The sequence below is a fragment of the Notolabrus celidotus genome, chromosome 1 (assembly GCF_009762535.1).
Source record: "Notolabrus celidotus isolate fNotCel1 chromosome 1, fNotCel1.pri, whole genome shotgun sequence".
Classification (NCBI taxonomy): domain Eukaryota; kingdom Metazoa; phylum Chordata; class Actinopteri; order Labriformes; family Labridae; genus Notolabrus; species Notolabrus celidotus.
Window position 1 is genome coordinate 28,730,482 of NC_048272.1, and position 23,403 is coordinate 28,753,884.

Sequence of the window (23,403 nt, forward strand, 5' to 3'; positions counted from 1 at the left end):
ACCATTCATTCGGGGAAGAGGAGGCGTTTGGTTGTTTATATACTACCCAGAAAACAGCCCCCATTTTGCACAGAGACCTGATGCGCCATTGCAAGGCTACATCAGAGCGCTCATACAAGAGCAGGCTCAGAGCAGACCGATCATTTGGTTTCTGTTTATTTCATCATCATCTGCAAACCACATATTACTAATGCTGGTTCTACACAACAAATGGTGTGCAGCACTGTGTCAGGTATCAAATGCAGCTTCAAGTTGCACTGAACTGTGAGGAATCTTGTTTATTGAAATATACAAAGGGAGAACAACTACTGTATATCAATGACAGGGAAAAGACAGGAAAACGTGTCTCAGAGGTCATGAGGCTTGTTCCTCTTATGTTGGTGAAACAGTGTCTGCCTTGAGCCGACTGCTGATCAGGCATAATGACTACAACTGCAAAACAAATGTGACCTAGGCAGCAAATGAACTGTCCTATTATAGTATGACTGGACAGGACAATAATCTGAAGTTATTCACTTACCACAAATAAAACATGTTGTCTTCAGAATCTCCTCTTTTTTCTGCTTTTCACTCCTCAGGTCAGCAAATGTATCGATGATGACACCAAAGATGAGGTTGAGGACAATAATGATGACCATGAAGAAGAAGAGCAGGTCGTAGATCACCCTGGCTGCAAAGAGGGGCTCCTGTTTAAGCCAGAGGTGGAAAAAACAACATCAGGTTGTGTAACAGTGTATGTGTTGTTTACTTAGTTAATCACAACTTTACACCACAAAAGTCTGATTGTAGATTTTTTTGAACATAAATAAAATAAAAATATAATTCAATTTGCATGTAAGGAAACAAGGCTGCTTTGTGCTGCTCTGAGGTTTAATTTATTGATCATTTCGAGGGGAAAATAATTTGTAAACATGGAGCCCATTATGATCACACTTTATCTCTGTCACTGGGTTAACAGATTAGAGTGAGTCTGCTCTTCTGTTCTTTACCATAGACTGTATAAAAAATGGACGTAGCATCCATGACATCGCCCATCTGTTTCTGATGCCCTGTTTTGAAGCCAATCATTGGTGGGTGCCATATTGAAAATACTGAACACAACCAAACTTCGTCCGAGGTAGTGTGAGGTAAAGAGACCTAAACAGTTTTTTGAACCAGGCTGTAAACATGTTTATTATTACTGCAAAGATTTTTTTTTTTTGAATTGGTGTGTATGTGGTTTCCGGTGTTTCTGCAGCCAGCCTCAGGCGGACACTCCATTAACTGCAGTCTTTAGCACTTCCCCATGGGCTCCATATTTTAAGACTGAGGTTTAGATGGAGCTCTAGCAAAAGTTCAGTCTGGAGGACTATTTTGCCTTATGCAAATTGAATGTCACTTTGTTGCATTCACCCCTCCACACAGGCTCACTCATATTTCCTGAAGTTGTTCTCATCACCTGGTCACATCTATCCAATAGTACCGCCCCAAACCCTCATGGTTATCACTGCTGTCTTTTTTTAAACATAGCATTCTCTTCCTCCAGTTCTTTCATGCCATCACTGCCCAGTCCTCCAAGTTTTATCAGCTTCTTCATCTCATCAGCCTTAGCCAATATCATCAGCTATCTCCCTATCCCTGCAGAATCTTCGCTGTTTGATCGGTTTGATCATCTCATCAGCCTCAAAAAAGCATTGACCAACAAGTCCACCACCATTGTCTGAACTTCAGGTGAGGTTAACTTTTGCAGACAGACACCCTTCAATCAGCTTATTTATCTTTAATTCAACTACCCTGATTGAAGTAAACATGAATGAGTAATGCTCTCATTCTAAGGGGCAAGCCTCATTTCCAGGACGTTACAGCAGTGAGCTGGATCTGTATGCTAAATAAGTACTTTAATTCTTTTCTGGCATGTTTGCAGTTATGACAGCCCCCTGAGTAACCTCGCTAACCCCTCAATAGTTCATGCTACATGTTTTAGCCATTACTTGTTTAAAAAGTAACCTCTTTCTGGTGAGATTTAATTAACCAAAGGGGTCAAAGATGTTATGTACTTTTTAAAGTTGGAGTTCAGAGATTAAATCATGGACTCATTAAAATATTTTAGTTTATTAAGCACTAGCTACTTCCATTCAATTTAATCTCTGGGTCTTGCAGGGGGGCTGTGCAATCATGTTTGATGAATTCTTTGTTATCCAAGCAGTAAGATGTCCAAGTTTATTTCAATTCACTGAAGTGTAGAGTACAATTTTAAACCCAAAACTGGAAAAGAGGATCTTTTGGCACAGCTTTTTCCACTCAATCTGAACTCAAGCAGGGTTCAATTTCCTCCTTGTTCCTGTGCTTTGTACCTCTTTGGATGGTTTCCGCAAAACATCCCCAACACCTCCTCCACTCCTGAGGCCGTGACTCAATACTGTGACAATGCACATGAGCAGGGAGTCACATGTTCGCTCCTTGTCCTCAATCACCACTGCTGACGGCTGGACGGCAAGGGTAGCTGTAGAGACACGACAACACAGTTAGTAATTTCTATGTCTTTTATGAAAAAGGGGGATGCCACTAAGACCTCAGATTCAATATATAAATGACACAACACATGCATTTGAAAACTCATTTCATACTTTATTATGGCTTCATTTAATTGACCCCATCAGGTCTTGAAAGGTGGGAATGTCCTCAACTATTCACAAAAAACAAAATCCTAGACTACTATCACACGCCAAGCTTCTGGCTATGGATATGTGAACCCAGGGGTCAGACTCTCAGGAGTTTGAGGATTCTACTGATCCATAACAGCGTTCTGCTTTCATTTGACTGGGTTTTTCCCATCAAGGTCATTAGGTTCAGTAGGTTTGCAAGAACTAGTTGTTTGCAGTGAGAAACCCTCTGCGCCATCCCCAAGTGGACTCAATGACCTGCTTGTACCTGACTGTGGTTAAGCCCTGACCTTTCACCCCTGGGCCCCTACATCAGGAGTGTCTTGAGACACTCAATGTGCACAAGGAGTTTAAACCCTCCGCATTGCACCCAGCGTCTTGAAAGACCCCATTTGGCCTCACCAGGTTTGATCCCATGACCAACCCACTGCCCAGATTTACAGCTCAGAAGAATCTCTCTGGCTGAGTCAGTCGTCTGCAAAGGCAGAGAAACCCTTGCACTTACACAGACAGTCAGGCATAAGCACATAGTCACATACAAACACTTGGAATTCCCAAGACACATGCATGCAACAACACGTGGATTCCATCTTAAAGGAACTTGTTGACCTACCATCCATCATGGTCTCTGTTGAACAATTTTCCCCATTTTCTTTCTGGCACGCTCCACCGGAGAAGAACTCTCCCACCATACTGGCCCCATGCTCTGTTTAATTGTAAAAACAAGACATTATCATGTCTTGGTATAATTCAGATATACAAATTGTGATGCAAATTAATGGTGATGTCCTTTATATACAGAGATTATTACTGATACCAGCTGCCATCTGGATAAATGCATGTAAACTAAACTCACATTCTTTTGTAATTATTCGCTTCCCTTTGTCCACAATTTCGCTGACAATCTGTGTGCAGGTTTGTGTTGCAGAAAACCATTTCATGTTTAACTTGATCTGTGTGCATGTGTATGTTCAGTCAGCAAAAAAATGAGAAACAATCTTTATATCAACATACCTAATGTTTTGTTGGGTATCCTGTCCACATTCAAAATGAAATCATCTTTGAAGAAGATATAGCCCACAATGGAGAAGAGGTAGACGAGGATAAGAGCCAGCACGGCTGTGAGAACAATGGATCGGCCGTTTCGGGTCACGCTCTTTATAACATTCAGCAGGGTTTCTTCTCTGTAAACTAGATCAAAGAGCTGCAAAAACACATTATTCAGAGTTATGTTTGCAAGAAATAAGAAGGACAAATAAAACAAAACGGTGTGTGTTAATGTGACCACATTTACTAAATGCCACAGTGGATAAAGGACACTTTTTGTGTCAAACATAACCTTAATACTCACTTATAATTAAGTATTACAAAGAGACAACCCAGGTGTACTGTCATCAATATAAATGATACAACATATTGTACATGTCATTGTTCATTTTCATTGTAAGAGAAAAAAACAAGATTGAATGGGATTTAGTTAACATAAAAGTACATTAGACATTGTTGGTAATAATTATTCTAAGAATTAAAGGTGACATATCACGCTTTTTTCATCAATATATATTGGCCTAAGAGGTCCCCAAAACAAGTCTTTAAAGTTTATGCTCAAAAAAACACTTTGAAATCAGATTTTGGCATGCCTGAAGAACCCTCATCTTCAGCCCTCCTCAGAACAGTCTGTTTTCTCTCAGACCACGCCCCCTCAGGAAGTGACTGTGCCCTCGGCTCTGCAGCACATTGATCTAATGTTTACATGTTGGCTGAATATACCCGGCTGCTCACAGATAGCGTTACTTCAACCCGACCTCTGCCAGAAAGGCAGCAGGACCTTTTCTGAAGGATTGGTCACAGATTTAGTGTTTCTTGTTGTTTTATTTGTCAGTATGTCGACGTGTGTCTTGGTACACAGCTACGACATGTAGCTATGCTAATTAGCGCTAGCACTTATCCATGACAAATAAAAATCATCCACTAGATCTTCAAATCTGCAGACGTGGGGAGTAAAACCGACCTTTGTGTTTATTAAGACAGCCCACAACTAGCATGCCTCCCTCCTAAGCTCCTTGTTAGCACACGTGTGCAGGTAATGAAAAACGGAGGGGGGATTCAGTATTATTTTATACAGTCTATGGGCTGAACAAGCTCCGAGCTCTGACTCCGTGACAGACTGGATATTGTTGTTACGTAACAAAAACACGGAAGTCTGAAACGGCTCATTTCACACACATTTACAGAAAGGTGGAGAAATCAGAACAGGGGCAGAATGGATTTTTTTCATTCTCGGGGGGTTTGTAGACATGCCAGGGAAACATATTTCAGGTAAAGAACCATTAAAAAGTCCATTTTGCATGATATGTCACCTTTAATGTGAATTATATATGTGTGTAGTATTAATTATATGTTCTGTGTGTTCCCACTTACAAGCAAGCTGTAAAAGAAGACATGGGCAAAGACCCCCAGGCCACAGATAATCAGGTAAAGGAGGTGGTACAGGAACTCCACATCCATGATCATGGCTTTGTAGCCACGTGTGAAGGTTCCACGGTTCCCAACAAAGCTCGTCAGGAAGATGACTTTATTGCAGAACTGCGGCACAACAGACACAACAGACACAACAAGTAAAAAACAGGAGCCATTTCACTGTAGAACACACAATACGCAAACTTAGTAACTGAACGAGAAGGCTCAAATAGTTGTGTTAGCATGCTTGTGTATATGCTTTCACATACAGTAAGGCCACTTGATATAAAGTGGAGGCGTATGATCATATTATACCCTTGCATTTTTACAAGCATACCTTTGCTGCTATACCAGTGTGTCCACTTTGAAATACTACTTCATATGTCATGCAAATTACACTGTTTGAAATTGCTGTGCTCATGCATTGTTTCCATCCAAGTGCATTGCTGAGGTGATGTCTGGCATGTTACATACTTTTTGCCTTGGCAAATCCTCATTCATTTTTACTTGGCAACAATAATACAGCATATCTAAATGTAACACTTGATAGCTGTAAAAACAGTATGTAATGCTTCTTTTAACACAATGATGGAAACTTACATTGAAACCACCCAGAAGGAACAAAGTGGGCTCCAGGCCTACAGAGAAGATGAGGCGCAGGATGGTTGAGGCAATGAGTGCCCGGATGCCGTGAGGCTGAGGCAAGACTATGACTATAGCAAGAGAAACCAGCATGGCCATCCACAGCAGCGCAGACAGGTGGGGCTCCAGGGTACCTGAAGAAGCAAAATATGCTTTATTCAGTTACTCAGGGTTGAAACGTACTACTTTTCTGCAACACTCAAATATAATACATGGAAATCCTTCAAAAGGATTTGAATCTAACATTTTTTTTTTCAAAAAGTGCAGCAAGAGAGACAAAAGACATCATATGTTTTGTATGTATGGCAATATCCTGACAAATACTAAAACATGAACCTTTGTGTTTATTATGTAGCCCATATTGTACATTACTCATTTGATCTAGGTTGTCTTTATGTCCATTTTCGATCATGACGTCTATGTAACATTTATACGACTTGGGTCGGAACCAAGCGGCAACCTCCGGTCTCAAAATTATGAAGCCCATGTGGAAGTGTGATAAACTGCAGTTCATCGAGCTTCCAGCTTGAGGCTGGCTGCAAAAGTACCGGAAACCACATACACACCAGCTAATTTCTCTATCGGCACACACTGTACGGGGGGGTGAATTTTTTTTCAAACGCGGCTATTTTGAAGATATTGAGAATACGAATCTTCCAATGAGAGGAACAGCTGACTTGATTGACAGGCGGGAACACTGTAGCTGTTGGCTAGGATGTTCAAACCCCGCCTCTTTACCTCACACTAAGCTTAGTTGAGTTCCGCATTTCCAATATGGCTCCTGCCGACGATTTGCTTCAAAACAGCGCTCAGGAACAGATGGGTGACGGATACTATGTCCATTATTTATACAGTCTATGGTCAGAACACATAGCTAAAACAAGCGTCTCTTCTATTATCAGGTTAAAAAAAATAAAATGCTGGTGCTTTGAATAAAACACTTTGTGGACACAAGCACTTATTCACCATTTGTGAATTACTTTTCTTTAGATGGACTCCAGGACCTTTATTTAGAAACATTGTATGAGCATGCTAACAAAACTTGTGGAATTTGCCAACTTGTATTCAGGAATGTGTGTAAGTAAGCACTGCATTCAACAATAGAGTCAAATACAGTCTGGTTAGACACTGACATTTAGCCTCCCTGGTGTTAAATCTGTAAAGTATGTTTGTGTGAGGCATTTTTGGGTGCTTTTTGGACCTTTTTACTTCACTAGGCTGGGTGCTATGATGTTGATTAAGTGCAGAATGGCCACACCCTTTTAAAGTTTTTTCTGCCTCTCTCTGCAAACTGTTTCCCTGATGAAGGTCTAGGACCAAAACATTGCCATTAAATATTTTTCTGCTAGTTGGACAGTGTGCAGGATTTTTTTGTAATTACATGTGTCAGGCATTTAAAATAACGTGACATATCCTACATTGCGAGAAATATAGTAAACCATGCACTTTACAGTCAGAGCCATCCTGTTAGCTGGGAACAACATGTGGCTTTTGAGTAGACACAACTCACCAAACAGGTCTGGAGGATTTGTGCCAGGATTTTGTGCCAAGCCTTTAAGAAAGAAAGTAAATGCACAAAAACCCTTCCTGTAGAACATACCAATCATATCCATCATGGGTTATTTTGGACACAGAGATGTTCCTACATGAGGGTCAAGATAGTTAAGGTATTTCCCAGCCCTCAGTGAACAAGATTTTGTCGGCAGTGTTTGGTGCAATCATTTTCAGGGCCTAAACTAGTGTATATACACTTTCCTTACATATCTTTTTAGGATGTACATACCTCGTTTTGTTTTTTTTAAATACATATTTGTGAAAAACAGAATTGAGCATATTTCCTGTGCAATGTAGCTAAACAGGGTCCAGATGTTACCCAGCAAAAAAATATCAGAATCATTCCATTCATGAACTCACTAGTTTTAGTATAGTATAATATGTAAAGCTCTTTCCTGTGTGTTTTTGTGTGAACATAAGTGTGCGCACATGTGTTGATTTTTGCCCAATAGTGAAGTATTTAACATCTGTTTTTGTAGCTCTGCAAAACGTTAGCTCACCGGGCCCAGGCTCAGTGCCATGTCCTGACCAGCATGCAGTGAAAAGATGGATGCTAATCTCATTCCCTGTTTCACTGACACATGCATTTATCTGCTGTAAAAGAAGGTCATTCAGGTTTTCTTTTTTTTCTTTGAGGTACCAAGAACACATGCAGAGCTTCTACCTCCACCCCCTCCCTTGTGAGGCAGTTTTCTTGCCTTACTGTGTACACATCACATGACAGGTACTCATTATATAACTCAGTTGGCTAAAAATACACTTGACTCTGGCTAAACTCATCAGGGATGGTTCTGCATTGTAACAGGATGCCTGTGTCCATGAACTTGGCATCCAACCCAGACACAGCAGCCTATACGTCACATACTTACAGTGACCATTCATTTCTTATTCTTACTTACTCCAGCAATAGAAGCACTCAACCACCTCTACTGTATTACTTCTCACACAGGCAGATGTACATGATAAAAGTTCAGGTTTTAATATGCATATGTATGCAAGTTTAAACCATTTGAGCTGTGGAGCTCTGGTGCCTTCTTCACTTTGCACGATCACAATCATGTTGAGGCTGTGGCGCTTAATATCAGGTCATATACGACTGGACTGCTATTGGTCAACATCCACCAGGAAGGACTATCTTATCTTATGTAACATTAGTAAAATAAGCATTAAAACACAGAATTAAGAGACTGCAATTATTCAGGGTGCTGTTTTCTATGACTAAAGCAGATCTAACCCTGAAAGAGAAAAGTTCCCAACCACAGTTTCACTTTTAACAAACCACCCAAAGTGGACACCCACTAACAGCATGTGATTGAGGTGTAATGTTTAAGGTTAGGCTATGTTGTTTATCCATGCATCTGAAAAAAAAAACATGCATTTAAAACTAGAGCTGACTAGAGCCTAATGAGGAGTTTGCAAAAAACTTGGGTATGAATGGCATTACACAGGGACAGTTTGGCTCACTAAAGGTTTGCAAGTAGTGTGCCTGAACATGAAGAAGATACGTTTGTGTGGTGAGAACCTGAGAAACAATCTGTGTTTGTGTGTGTGTGTGTGTGTGTGTGTGTGTGTGTGTGTGCGTGCGTGCGTGCGTGCGTGCGTGCGTGCGTGCGTGCGTGCGTGCGTGCGTTTGCATAATGTAGGCTAATAAATGTAACCTAGCTGACATTTCTAATTGGTTGGTTAAACCAACTTGGAGCTACACGTTGTTTCTTTAAGAGAGGACCATAGGGTTATCAAACACCAAGTTGTCGAAACCTTACTTTCTATGCCCCTTGCTGAATGAGCACATTTACAGTGTATACCACTAAACGTGATTCTTTTTGTGATGGTTTCTGAGCACGGTTGTATATATTAGACTAAAGCTAAATATCTGGTTGGATAGAGTGTCTGCCTTGCTGCTGGTAAACACACGTCTGAGTAGTGCTGATATCTTGTTAGTGATTTTCACTCAGTAGAAAAAGCCGGTAGACAGATTTTGTATGGCAGTCTGTAGGTACAACTGAGCACAGCACACAGGACATATTGCTAAAGGTGACCCAACCCCAAATCATGCTTAATGCGATGCTCTTGTATAAGTTGGACTCATTAGATATGTAAAGAATGTACTGATTTTCAGTTGTCAAGAATAGAAAAATATGCAAAAGAGACCAAAAAGTGTTTTTGTATTGGACTGTAACCAGGTTGAATTTTGCTGTTTGAGCTAAATCTATCTTCATCATCATGCAAGGAACTAACTTTTGTTTTTGGCCAGCCTCAACGACTTCTTTGGAGCTGTGCGTTAGCTTCACTTTTCAATGCCCAAGGTTGCCGCTTGATGTGTATGCAGCGGTTGTCCTTACATATCCACGATAAGTATATTAACAATGGCTGAGATTCTTTTGCTACTTGAAACTGGCATCAGTTTCAAGCCCACTATAGTGCCCTCAAATGAACTGCTAAGCTCTCAGAAGACCTTTGACACTAAAACAACATGGAGTTTCTAGAGCTTAGCTAACAACCTCTTTTTTGTCTCTTGTATACTGCTGTTAGGAAGTTAACACAAAAGGGACCTCGCCGTTTGACCCCACACGGAACAATTGAAAGTTTATGTGAATCACAATGTGTGTCTTCTCTGTGCTACACTGCACAAGAACAATACAGGGCCGAACAGTTGTGGCTTTTCACATCCCCACAAATACAGCCCTCAAGGAGAACTGAGAAAAAAAAGAAAGGAATTAGTGACAGCAAAGCAAACAGAAAACTGAAACTGCAAGTAAAGATGTGCTTTGGTCTGTCACTCACTCCTTTGGTTTGTAAACACTCCCCGTCAAGCAGGAATTTGTATCACTTCGAGATATCTTCTTAAAGGAACATTTTCCCTCTTCATTGATCCGTCACACCCAGTGACCCCACACCAGACAGATTTTCAAACTTTAAATCTTTAAATGTTGTGCACATGGCACAACCTGACCAGGGGTTAATATGGTGTGGAGTGCAAGGTCAAATAAGTAGAGCCTTCATAGAAACTAATTGACCTACAGGAGCTACACAGAAAAAGAAAAGAAATCTAACCAAGTTGCCAGATGGTTTTCTTTCCATGATTTAAAAATGTTTAAAGAACACAAAGGTAAGCTTCCCACCTTTAAAAAAAGTTATATCCCTAGGTTGTATGCAGGGTGTAAAATTAACATCCGCCAAAAAATTTGTTTGGCGTGTAAAACAAAAGAACACACCCGCCAGTGGCAAATAGAAAATTTTGTATTGCATGTGAGGTTTTGTTTTCATACTTTCGCCCATAGCTGCCGACTGTCAGGCTGTTTTGAACCTTGCGGCGGGCTGTACTTGTGTTGTGATTTGGTACATCGGGAACGGCGTGACGTCAGCTACTGGAGTTCTATTCATTCCTTTTGCTTGAAGAAGGACGGTAGGAAGAGCGTTTCGAGGAAGACGTGGCGGCACATTCCCGGCGTGAAGCCACCACAAACAAAAAGGATAAATAAAGAGGCAGGGGACGATCAAGAAGAGGAACAGACAGCTAAACAGAGTAAAGTCACTATATGATATTTCAAATAAAACTGGAAAATTGACGAGGCTGGCCAACCTCAGTCCTGGCTGACTTACAACCCGACAAACCACACCATGAGCTGCAGCCTTTGCTGCAAACACACAAAGGATCAGAAGCAAAACCCATTTGTTGTTGGCACAACGAACATGCAATTGGAAAGTATTAGGGACCATGAAAAGTCAAAATGCCACAGTGAAAGCTTAAAAACCGTGCATGACTTTTTTTTATTTGGCCGGTGTAAAATATTTTTGGCCCGTCTCTGGTAGCTCTACCACAAGCTATCTGTGACACTGACTCTCTTCCAACTTTCAAATCTCGACTAAAAACCCACCTCTTTAGAGTCAAGAAGATTTGTTTTCTTTGATTGCATATTGTTTACTCTGATATTAAGTCTGTTTTAATGTTGTTACATTTGAAAGGTGAACTTGGTTGTCTTGAAAGGCACCCTTATATAAAATGTATTATGAATAATAATTATGTGTCAGTGAGGCCAGATATCTGTTAAAATCACTGGAAATATATGAAGAGTGTTTATGTTCTCATCACGCCCCCATGTGTAAAACTCACTTTGGTCAGGGAGGTGTGAGGCTGCACCCAAACCACAGGAAAATAAGCAAATAGTGTTAGGAAAGTAAAACTTCCTGCATGTGATCTGATCTGATGCCAGGTGTTATGAATATATGTGAGAGTAAAAATGCTGGGAAATTAATTCTAAAGTCACATAAAAAGTTATTCAAGGAACCATGCTTCATGCTTCCTGATTGCAGAGCCTGATGCTATGATAACAGCTTTTACCTTTATATTGATGCCATGCGTTACTATGTTCTCACAGTAAAAACAAACAAGTGGAAAGAAACATGCTGATGACTAGAAAAGAGAACGACGAAACTTCAGTACGTGCACAAGATCGTGCAAAGATTGGTCACCCCCCACTTGGTTGTGATGTGGTTTGCTGACTACTAACTGTGTTCATATATTTACTCCACTTTTTGTGGAAATGTTATGAGGGGGCCAGCAAGAAGTAGTCCAGGGTCGGGGGTGTAAAAAAAACTTGGCTGTTTGTGTTTACACATGCATCTTGAAAATTCCAAACAGCAACTTGGTGCATGCGTAAATAAACCTTAAGATTTCATGCACTGTGGAAAATCTAGGTGTCATAACCACATCTACCATCTTCTTAATTTACCAAAGTAACTTGGCATCTTTGCATGTTTGTCACCAAAATTGCAACTGAGCAGCTGAAATTTAACTCTGAGTTCTGTATGTTTATAGACGCTAATTTTACCTCGAGATTAGGAGTATACTAAAGAGGTATGTAAGCTAAGTTCTTTCTAAAAAATCATCCACATATGCTTTTCTTTTTAAAGCTGTAGTTCATATTCAACCAGTGCTGACTCTAGCCATTGGCTGGGTCCAAGTGAAAAAGCTACAGTTCCTTGAGGGTCCCTTCGAGGCCGGTTGCAAAAGCCAAAGAATTCCTATTTGCTCCCATGTTGAAAAGGCTCATTTTCACAGCCTGGTGTGGACCATGGAGCCCATTTATTTATTCAAGTTTTACGATAATATAAAGGCCAAGAGCTGTACATACATTTGCATAATTAGGGGCAAGGCTGATTTGATGGACAGGTGTCTTGGTTGATCAAAAGTTGGTTTCAATCAGCATTTCTTTCTTTTTTAAAGTTATACTTTTGACATTGTTGCCTTTATTGATAGGACAGCTGATGAGAGACAGAGTTAGTATTCCCAAAGTCAGTATTACTAATATGGTGCCGGCCACCGATCGGTTTCAAAACATCTCCCAAGAAACGGTGACATTTCAGAGATAACACCCATGCTTTATTCTCACACAGTCTGTGGTTGGGTCTGATGAGTACCTTTAATATACCTGGTTAAAGTTAAAGCTCAGGAAGGAGCTACACCAAGAGTTCATGCATGCATAGCAGTATAGTTTTCATTCAAGCCAAACAACGTATCACTGCAAGCTCTTTTTGAGGTTAGGGTTACATTTTCTGCCGTTTACAGAAATAAGTGTAGCTGTAGTAGAGCTCTACTCATTTTCAAACCTGCTAGTTTCTGTTTGATTAAGTGTGTCTATCATTCTACAGGTAACCTGAACTTTCAATGATTGCCAAACGTTACACTAACTAACTGCTTTTAGACTTATCTGAACATCATTTCTTCTGTAGTTAATATCAGCCTTAACTCTAATGTTGACTTGTATAATTGAGAACAGTCTTCTCTTATACACACTAAGCCACAGGATGTTTGTTTTCTCCTGACTGAAGCTGCATCTGGAGGTGTAACATGCATGGTATAACACTGTCCCTCGAGACCCAAAAATAGGGAGCTTAAAGCCCCCGTGAGGAGTTTTTCACTGGTTATGAAACAGCCTAAAATCAGCAGTGATGCTTCTTTGTGGCTGACAAAGGCAAACAAGAGCATCAACAAGATTGACAAATTCTGTATTGTAATGTTTAGTGCCTGTAACCACCATAACACGGTGAATAAACTGTTCTTTTAAATCATTTTTCAAAGCAAGCTCACTGTGGCTTGTTGATGAGCTGTTAGGGCAATTGGGCTCATGTTGAATAGACTGATGTGCAGTGTTCAATTTATAATACAATTCAAAGAAAACCATTAAAAGTGATGAAAAGGCTATTTTCCTTTATATTTTTTCAAGATTAACATGTTATTTTGTACTCATATTGGTTAATCCCATTTGCTACCTGGGAACATTTTGGGGTTTGGTGTCTTGCCCAAGGACACTTCAGAATGTGGACAGTAGGACCTGGGATTGAACCTCCGATCTTCTAGTTGAGAGATGACAGAATACCACTGAGTCACAGCCGCCTCTAAATATGATCTAACATAGGTCACTTGCCAATATTAACCACATTTGCTGTATATATGGGGGTATACCAAACATCTGTTAAGTAGTTAAAATGAACTGTTATGGCTGTTTTGTTCTAAAAACCCAATAGTACAGGAATCCCACTGTGATCGTTATCAGATCACTGATCACAGATCAGTTATGAAAACATGGACATCACAAAAGGGTTAATATTTTGGCATACTAACCTCGACGGACACCTTCCAGAGGGTAGAAGAAGGCCACAAGCAGGTTCATGAGCACAGCTAGGTTAAAGGAAATGCTGCTCCAGAATGACATGTTCCTGGAGCACCAGTACAGGATGGGCTGAGCTGGAGGACAGAGTTTTAAGACAAATTAATACAGGTCATTGGACTGTAAAGAAAGCATAACATGGACTCAATCAGCATCCAAACAAAAAACAGTTCATCATGAAAATGTACACAACACTTTAAATTACATTAAAAGTAGAATGGACAGTGTCTAATCAGTGTTTCACACCAAGAAGAAGTCACATGTGAAGGATTTGTGCTTTTCATCTAATTTCTATTTAGCTATTGTCCGAACAAAGATCAACTTGGACAAAGCAGATGAATCGAGTGCTGCATGGGTGTGACAAAAGTTTTGTCCCTTTAGTGCTCTCAGTGTGGGGATCCACATTTAAAGTGATCTGCAGCACTTAGAGGGGAAATAAATAAAAAGTCTTTGTTTCATAATTGTATAGTGAAAGCATGCCAATGCATTTCAGCCATTAGGGCCTTCATCAGGGCAAAATGACCCTCTAAGTGCCTCAATCTTTTCAATAAGACAACACAGGGATCAAATTCTAACTAATGGGATTATGAGAGTATGTTGTGTGACAGAGCACAAATACAATCTAAATCTGGATAATAAATCCATAGCTAGGTTTGTTGAGTCTCTTCACAGCCTCAAAATATTGTTTTTCCAATAGGACCCACAGATTTTAGTAATTTAAAAAATGTATTAAAACTTGGGGTGAGACACAGAAGTAAACAGAAGCTTCCTTGTTGTTTGCAGTGCAGTTATAATCTTCCAAACTGTAAACAAATCATTCATTTTGATGAGTTTAATGCTTCCACTAAATGATGATTAACTTAATAAGAGGAGCAACAAATGGACTGGGATGCAAATATTTAAATACAGACGCACCCACACAAAGTCACACAGGCTACTCAGACCTTAGGCCAGGAGATCACTATTGTGATGAAGGCTATTCTGAGCCTGTCGGTTCATTTAAAGCATAGAACTGTAGTTGGGGACTTTGAGCAACAGAAGTCACTATATTCATGACAAATGGTTAGCACCAGTAGAACAAACAGGCCTCCAGCTGCACTGATTCATACAGACAGGAGAGGGTTTGCCAGCAGTATATGCGTTTACGCTAAACCAGTTACTTTCATGTAGTAGCTGAAAAATAGTCAGCCAGGGGATGAACCTGTACTTGCTCTGCTAATAAGGAAGTAGACGGAAGGTCAGTGTGACTACATACTGACTGTGTTTACATGGACTTGAGTATGCCAGTTTTGAAATACCATGGAGAATACCGTTAAAGTTGAGGAAATGTTTATTATAGCTACTGTATGCTATCGTTCGCTACTCCTGTTGCTGGAATTGAGGTGGATATGCCATATCTTTAGCGCAATGTTGGCATTCAATATTGCTATGGTTGCAATACGCCACTGTGTTCTAATTTTCTCTGATTTCAAAATTTCTGTGGATTGACCTGAAAAAATGATTACAATTCAAGTGCCAAATAAGATGCAGTTATCAGAAACCATGATACAAGCATTTCTCATGTATACAGGGATATGAATAATCATATTTATCTACTGTAGTGCATGTAATATGATCAGATCTGGGATAAAGCTCATAACCGAGATAGTTGAGTCTTTGTAAACGCACTCATTGTTAGTTTAGTTAACAAATGGAAGAGGACTTGAAACATCCTTTCCTCTCTTCTGCATCAATTGTTGACACCTTCTTGGCTTTGGTGCTCTTTTTCCACCTGAAGATTCAGAGGCTGCCCTGCCATCCAAAACCATTAAACAGGAGCAGACTCAGAGCAGGCTGATGACTTAACTACAGTAACCAAAAATACAACATTTATTATCAGCCTGACATCCTGACTTAAATCCAGCCCAGGATAATGATCATGTCCACATCTTTTTTCTTTGCGATTTGGTCCGTGCCATTATTCTGTCCTATCTCTGCTTATAATAAAACAGACTCTACCAACACTGTTACTCATTAGATTAAACTCTGGCTTGACACTATATCCTCTTTTTCCAAGAATATTCCTTTCATAGTACTCTTGTGACTTCCCAAATACAACCACATGAGTAGTTCGTGGTTGCAAAGTTCATAGTTTTATCCTAAATCAAGTCTTCATGGTGGCATGGGACCAAAAGGGAGAAATGATGAGTATTATGCAACAAAACTGCATGCAAAAAAAACAATAAACATCATTATAGAATATACTTATACTATACTTTATCATGACATCTTAGACTTTTATGAACTTATACTATATAGTAATCATTAGATTATCAAGAGTCCTTTTCATATTGCAAGCATGCAACAGCACTGCAATGCAGCTTTGTCATCATCACACCTTTGAACTTTCACAGGAATCCCATTTGGTTTCACCATCACACCTTTGAAACTGTGATATTTAAGGTGGGACGTTACAGGGCCATAAACATCGCACCTTTAACTGGCAGTATGAAAAGGGCTAAGGTTTACACACTCTGCATTTCCATCCCACCAGTGTTTAAACTTGGGAATCAGAGTGCAGCCGCTTTCAGTCACTGCACCTGTGTGCTTTAATGGTGTTTGATTATAGATACTTATGATGGTAAAGAGAAGAAGTGTATTGAACCAGTTAGTAGATGTATATTACCGTCAAAGAAAGTTTATTCTTTTATAATAATCTACTTGTCAAGAAAGCAGTAATGTTGCTAAAAGCAGCCAATTAAAAAGAGACAACTAATAAAACAAGTGATCTAATAAAGGCTGCCCAGGTGGCTAAATATGCAGGTTATTTTCAGGTAACTTCTGCCATGTTTTGCCTAACAGTCCAACACATGTAACATCAATTATTTTTTTAGTTAGGTTTCACAAAATGTTAAGAATGTAGTCTCACTGAGTATGATTAAAAGTGAACATTTGTTAAGTGTCTGTCAAAGCTGATTTCACACCTGGAGGGATACAAGGGGAAAACATGTAGACATGAATCTATGAGATAAGAGTAAAGGAGGAAGACGTACAGGGAACTGTGTTTGCGTCACCGGTAGCCTCTTGAGTACCTCGCAGCTTCTTCTGCCAGTTCATCTCATTAAATAGGTCCTCTGAGCGCAGGAAGAAGTCATTGATCTTACTGCCTTGCTCATCTCGCTCTGTGGTGTAATAAACACGCAGCTTGGATTCTTGAGTAAGGAACTCACAGATGTTGGGCACGGGAAAGACAATTTGCTCCATGGTGCGATCCAGCCGTACAATCTGGATAGAACGATAGAAGCAGCCACCAATGACATAACATTATATCACTGTGACAAGGAAACAAAGCTTTGTCCAGTACAGTAAAGACTTTAAAGACAGCTCAATCATTTTAAATGCTCTAACTTGTTACAATCATAAAGTATACTTTGTTATACAAAGAGAATGATAGTTTTCTTAAGAGGTTGATAAACTGAACCAACAACTTCAGTCCCAAAGCTTTCAACCATCTACATTCTTCCTCAATGGCTGAAAACAAGAAAGCATGCAAACATGTCAAAGGTGCTTGTCATTCTGTGAAGTAACACCATGAGACTCAAAACCGGGCCAAGTAAAAATACCTTCACATGCAACAAGTCAATTGAGATGCCTAAAAACCTGCCTTATGATGTTAGATCATTCTAGTTCAGATAGTTTAGATAGATAGATGTTACATAGAAACATAACATACTACAGCAACAGCAGCAGATTCTAGGTAATGCAGTTTAGTTTCAACATGGATCCAACAACTGACCTCAATCTGAGCTGTGTGTTTGGCATAAAATTCCAGGGCCTCGTCACCCTCTCCATAGGTCCCCCCTGGCTTCAACATAGCCTGCAGCTCCTTGTTGTGACGGGCTAACTGAAATAAAAACAAACACCAGCAGACCTATAACAACTGATCAATGACAGACAATCAATACACACACAGTTTCTGTTATTATGAGCAGAAAGATTTGTCTTGAATGCGCATATGTGATAAACTAGCTTACGCTACATCACAGCTGGTACAGTTTTGGGTACAAATATGTTATTTGTTGCTGTTTTTTTTAATGCAGGATGTTTGCTCTACAGTCACAGAGCTGCAGTGTTTCGATTGACAGTGGGTGTTGTATAACTAACTGCTGTTGTTAACCTAAATCATGGTTTAGGAGCCTGAGGGCTAAGAAAGAGCAGATGAGTATAGAAGAGTAGATACATCTCGTGTCTTACGCAGTCACAGAAAATGACAGACATCCAGCTATAGAAATAATCTGCACTGAATTAAATGATGTGATCATGCCCAAACTATAGCATTTGTTCCTGCGTGTGTCTCCAAACTGTTGCAGATTGTTGTTGGCTTACTTGATGTGCCAGGATGTAGATATTATGACCAACATTTCTTGGAGACGCAGAGTGTTCCTCCTCTCCGTCCTCACCCTCCTGGGGCTCCTCCACCTCTATCTCCCCCTGCATGTAGGCCTTTTTGATCACTTCCACCTGCAGAAATACAAACTGTCAGATAACCTCTAACAAAGTCTGTGTGATAAATTATATTGAGTGTTACGCACCAGCTCTTTAGGCCTCATGTTATACAGAATCCTCTCTGCATTCTCACTGTCATGGCGACTCTCCATAATTGCAAGAAGTAGTTTTGAGGCATTATTCTACAAGAGATGAGAGCACAGATAAATACACAAATTCAGTTTAATCAACACAGTTTATTTACAAATTTATTTCATTTTATTTATCTTATTTTTTCTTTATACGTAGCTAAATTGCTTTCCAAACCGCAACATGAAACTGTCTGAACTACAACAGATGCAGGCAAAGACAGTAAATCACAGCTGACTAGTTGCACTGACACATAGCTGTGGTGTTCTGGCAGCAACCTGCATCCAGTACTCAACCTATATAACCCTCTGATTACTGATCTGCCTGATCTGTGAACTCAGCAGGAGCCTGCTGATGACAGAGCACACAGGTGTGCTGCTCCTGTGGCCGGTGAGAGAGGGGAAGAAGACAAAACCAAAATACAGCAGGCAATTTCTTCTTTATTGAATAGGGTAGCTAAAGAGACAGGAAATGTGGCGAGCAGAGTGTGGTTAAAGTCATGCAGCAAATGGTTGAGGCTGGGAATTGAACCAGCGACTGCAGCGACGAGTACAATGTATATGGGGCACACGCTTAAACCGCTAGGCGAACGGTGCCCATTGTAGCTACCTTTTAGCATATAGTTGTTAAAACAATTTTTAATGACAGCAATTTTTCACATGACAAATTTCCTTTCTAAAAGTGACCTTTTCATGAGAATAACTTACCAAAGGAAAAGAGAGAAATATACCATCAAGCAACAAAAGGAGTGTTTCTAAAGTGCCGTTTCCTTTTCAGCACCAATACACTTATCACCAATAATAAACTAATTATCACTCACTTTGAGCTCCAGCACCAGATCCATCCGCTTCTTGCCAAGTGGGTTGATGTCATTGAGGATGAGAGCGATGATGATGTCAATACCATTGCATTCATGAGTGGCAATGCAGTTCTGAGGAAAAATTAGAATTAAAGAAAATGAAATCAACATGTCTTGCATGAAAGACTCACACATGTACAATCATAGAAAATATGAATGCAACTGGAGTTTAGTCGACCTCTGCTTAAACACAGCAGTGCAATTCTACCAAATATTAATGTCTGAACTGAAGACATTAACACATTGTTATTTTAAATGAACATTAATTATTTTTTTCTTTGCATTAATTGCAGTCTGAAAACACTGCACTAGCATTGTCTTTACAAAAGCCAATACATAAAATCAACATCATCTTGGCCAATCATCAAATTATCTGGTCTCTGATTTACATCCTGGACAGCTTTTTTGACAATATTTAATACTTCAAAACAGACCTTGTTTCTTCTTTATACTTTAAATGTCCTCAAGTTTATAAACCATTACACAGACACTGATGTGATGAGGCACTTTTCCAAATAAGATTAAGTTACATAACTATTGGCTGTGTACAATACACTTCAATTTTACTAACCATGTCTTTTTCTTTTCAGTCATTTAATAACAGTGGTAGTCACAGAGCTGTATCAACATCAGTGTGCTATGTATCCCATTTAAGATAAAAAGCATGCCTATATTGATTGGTTCTGAGTGGATAACTAGCATATTACTATAATTTATTTTCTGAAGTTTTGTGGGATCTCTTTTCAAAATTGCAAAAATTCTCAACAACATGCTAAAACACAAGCAGAATTAGGATGGTGTATTAGGGTCACATAAGGCAGAAAAAAAATGTTCAATTATGGGAATAAATGTACAATAATAAAGTTTTACACTTACAAGAATGAAGTCTTACATTTATGAGATTAAAGTCATGTATTTAGGAGTTTATTCTCATAAATTGACATGATTAGAGCCATACATTTATGAGATTAATATCATAATACCATGAGAAAAAAAAGTGATAAAAATGATGAGACCAAAGTTTGAAAAAAATATATGAAAATACTCATAAACTCAGGACAATAAGTTGTAGCTTCTATCTGTAGGCTAAGACAACATATAGGGTGATAATAGAGGAGCAGCCAGCTGCCAGGATTAACATGAGGAATGTTGATCGTCTTGTGAAGTTCAACTCAAAAGCTGAGGACAAGGCAGAAGCAGAAGTATGCTGTCATTTAGCCCGCCCCTCTTCAAAACAGACACTATCACTTGTCACTATCACTATCACGCACTGTCGATTCAGGACCCTGATACTGTGGTGCTAATGCGTAAACAGACTGAGTTGAGTTGAATGATTATTTGTGAAACCGATACTTAAGTTTAATTTCACAAGATACTCCACATTCCCTGTTTTAGTTTAGTCGGCTGTTGGCTGCTCTTGTGATCTGTCCCTTCAAAATAACATAAAGATTAACCATAAACTAAAATTTAGACTTTATTCTCATAGATCTACGACTTTACTCTGGCAAATTTATGACTTAAATCCCAAAATCTGAATGCTGGCAGTCTGCTTTCAATGTTTGGGAAAACTAAAACCACTCAAACTGCGATTGCATTGGCCAGTTAATAGTTCAGTCACTTGTGTGCCTGTGTGTGTGTGTGTGTGTGTGTGTGTGTGTGTGTGTGTGTGTGTGTGTGTGTGTGTGTGTGTGTGTGTGTGTGTGTGCCTGTGTGTGTGTGTGTGTGTGTGTGTGTGTGTGTGTGTGTGTGTGTGTACATGTCACCTGGTTCTCATGACAGGGACCTTGGCAGTACTCAGTCAGGCTCTCTACAGTCTGGTTGATGAGTCCTACATTCTTCTCGTTGATGTAGAGTCCAAGAAGACCCAGTCCCCCTGTTGTGCTGCCACAGATGCAGTCCAGGAACTGAAGTGTCTCACACACCAGATTATAATTGTTCTTGTTATTTTGATTGCGAAGCAAGTTCTGGGAAAAGATGAAGATAAACATTTACTAACCATGGGTTCATTCTGTTTTCTCAGAACTAATGTAACACACAATCCTGTAGATGTGGCCATGATTATATATTTCAGCAACATACAATTTTCTTGCTTTGGAAATCTAATAATAGAAAAACAAACTGCCTAGTTTGAAGCTTAGCACAGGTCCAATACATTTGAAGCAAATTTATTTGTCCTATTGTGACTTATACTTTTTTCTTTTACTTTCTTGTTCTGAATTGAGAAATTGTAAAAGTCAAAGTTGAATTCCCCATCCTAATTTTGTTTCTTTACAGCAGCAAGACAGTTACACTATGTCTCCATGCTGCTTAGCCAGCAGTCAATCAATGTCTTGCACCCACGCTGGGTTACGATGGACGAAACAGAGATTCAGCATAAAGGTAACTACCATTTAACGAAGGTGTTGAAGCTCGAAGGTGTAAACAGAATCAGTGCAAATAAGGAAGTCTTCTGTCTGCACTGCTGGAACTAGCCATCACTACACACCAACACACTCCTCATAGCGAAACCAGACCAAGACACATCAATATGGAAACAGCTGCATCAGGAAGTTCTGCAAATGGTGACTGTTTCGTTTCTGTATAACTAAGTGTGCTGATAGAATTACAGAACACAGAGCATGAAATGTCAGCATGTCAGAGCTGGTGGGGTTTGAGGAAAAACATAAGCCCATAGACAACACATCGGTGTCATGCGCTGACCTGCAGGTCTCTGTTGTGGTTCTCACAGAGCAGCTGCATGAGGCGCAGTATGGGCTGCATGATGGTTATGATGACACTCATCTCGCCTTCCTCCTGGCTTTTATCAGTGGTCGGCACGGGGGCGCCTTCAGCAGCCGCTTGATGTTCCTCTGCTTCTACCTCACGGCGGTAGGTGGTGAAGGCCTTCTTGGTGACGACAGAGGCCTCCACTAGCTGCTCTTTCACCTCTTCTGTCACTACTGCCACCACTGGCACATCTTTGACTGACCACAGGTATAGGGAAGAAAGAGACAGTTGGATGGAAGACAGTGTTAAAAACAAAGTTTGACAAACACATGCATACTGATTAGTATTATCATTCATATGCATGGAACCATTACAGTTATTTCAGTGATATGACCGTATTTTATCTAATTTCTTCATTTAAGAAAAATAAAACTTGACCTAACACAGTCAGGAGAAAATTGTACGGAAGAGGATAAGGGCCACTTTAAAAAAAAAAAAAAAAAGGGCCAATATATCTTTTTTATCATTAGGATTATTCTGAGAAAATTGTCAGAACTCTTAGATTAAAGTCAGAATTCTGAGATTAAAGTCAGAATTTTGACTTTTTTCTCATAATAATAATGATAAAAATATATATTGGCCCCTTTTTTTTTTAAGTGTCCCTAATCCTCTTCCGTAAAATTGATACCTAAAGAACATTAAACACAATAGAAAATATGAGCATAGGTATGCATACAAACTAAATGACAATTTCACAGACAATAAAGCCATAAGTTGGTAACCCGTTGACCCGACCTCGACCTCTAACCTTTCTTGCATGTTGGTGCGTCTTTGTCTGGTGGCTCCTCGTCCTTCTTCTTGCTGCCAAGATCACTCGTATTAACCGTCACAGTGGCTTTGATCTCCTGCTGAGCCAGCTTCATGCGCTCATAAAACACCTTAAAGAATTTTTCTGACTTGTTGTCTCCGGTTAAACGATGATAAAACGATCGCTGCAGAAATAAAGACACAAAAAGGGAAATGGATGTAATTTAAATCAGGCACATTGAAGTTAGTTTAAGCACTTCTCTGTGTTTAAAAAGAAACAGTAACAGGTTTGCTAAGATTCCACACTCTGGTGACTTCCTTTTACGATGAGCTAATGTTTTGCGAAAATAATACTTCAAGATGGTCAGCTTTCTGAAGTTTTGAGTTTGTTTTTGAAGAATCTATTACAATATTTAGGGTCAGAGGACTTCTTTATTTGGTAACAGCT

General features: G+C 39.7%; 1 protein-coding gene across 3 annotated transcripts in view; it reads right to left on the minus strand.

The window, feature by feature from the left end:
* Positions 1 to 23,403, minus strand: part of itpr1b (inositol 1,4,5-trisphosphate receptor, type 1b) — a 104,109-nt gene that overhangs the window by 11,793 nt on the left and 68,913 nt on the right. For all 3 annotated transcript variants that reach the window (XM_034692074.1, XM_034692083.1, XM_034692065.1), the window contains 15 exons: positions 22,957 to 23,140; positions 22,143 to 22,405; positions 21,206 to 21,406; positions 19,404 to 19,514; positions 18,541 to 18,636; positions 18,335 to 18,469; positions 17,745 to 17,852; positions 17,002 to 17,233; positions 13,924 to 14,046; positions 5,703 to 5,878; positions 5,064 to 5,228; positions 3,657 to 3,846; positions 3,256 to 3,348; positions 2,334 to 2,482; positions 521 to 686 (listed from right to left, as the gene is read on the minus strand). In XM_034692074.1, coding sequence (XP_034547965.1) covers positions 521 to 686; positions 2,334 to 2,482; positions 3,256 to 3,348; positions 3,657 to 3,846; positions 5,064 to 5,228; positions 5,703 to 5,878; positions 13,924 to 14,046; positions 17,002 to 17,233; positions 17,745 to 17,852; positions 18,335 to 18,469; positions 18,541 to 18,636; positions 19,404 to 19,514; positions 21,206 to 21,406; positions 22,143 to 22,405; positions 22,957 to 23,140 — 2,392 coding nt within the window. The remainder of the gene's footprint in view (positions 1 to 520; positions 687 to 2,333; positions 2,483 to 3,255; positions 3,349 to 3,656; positions 3,847 to 5,063; positions 5,229 to 5,702; positions 5,879 to 13,923; positions 14,047 to 17,001; positions 17,234 to 17,744; positions 17,853 to 18,334; positions 18,470 to 18,540; positions 18,637 to 19,403; positions 19,515 to 21,205; positions 21,407 to 22,142; positions 22,406 to 22,956; positions 23,141 to 23,403) is intronic.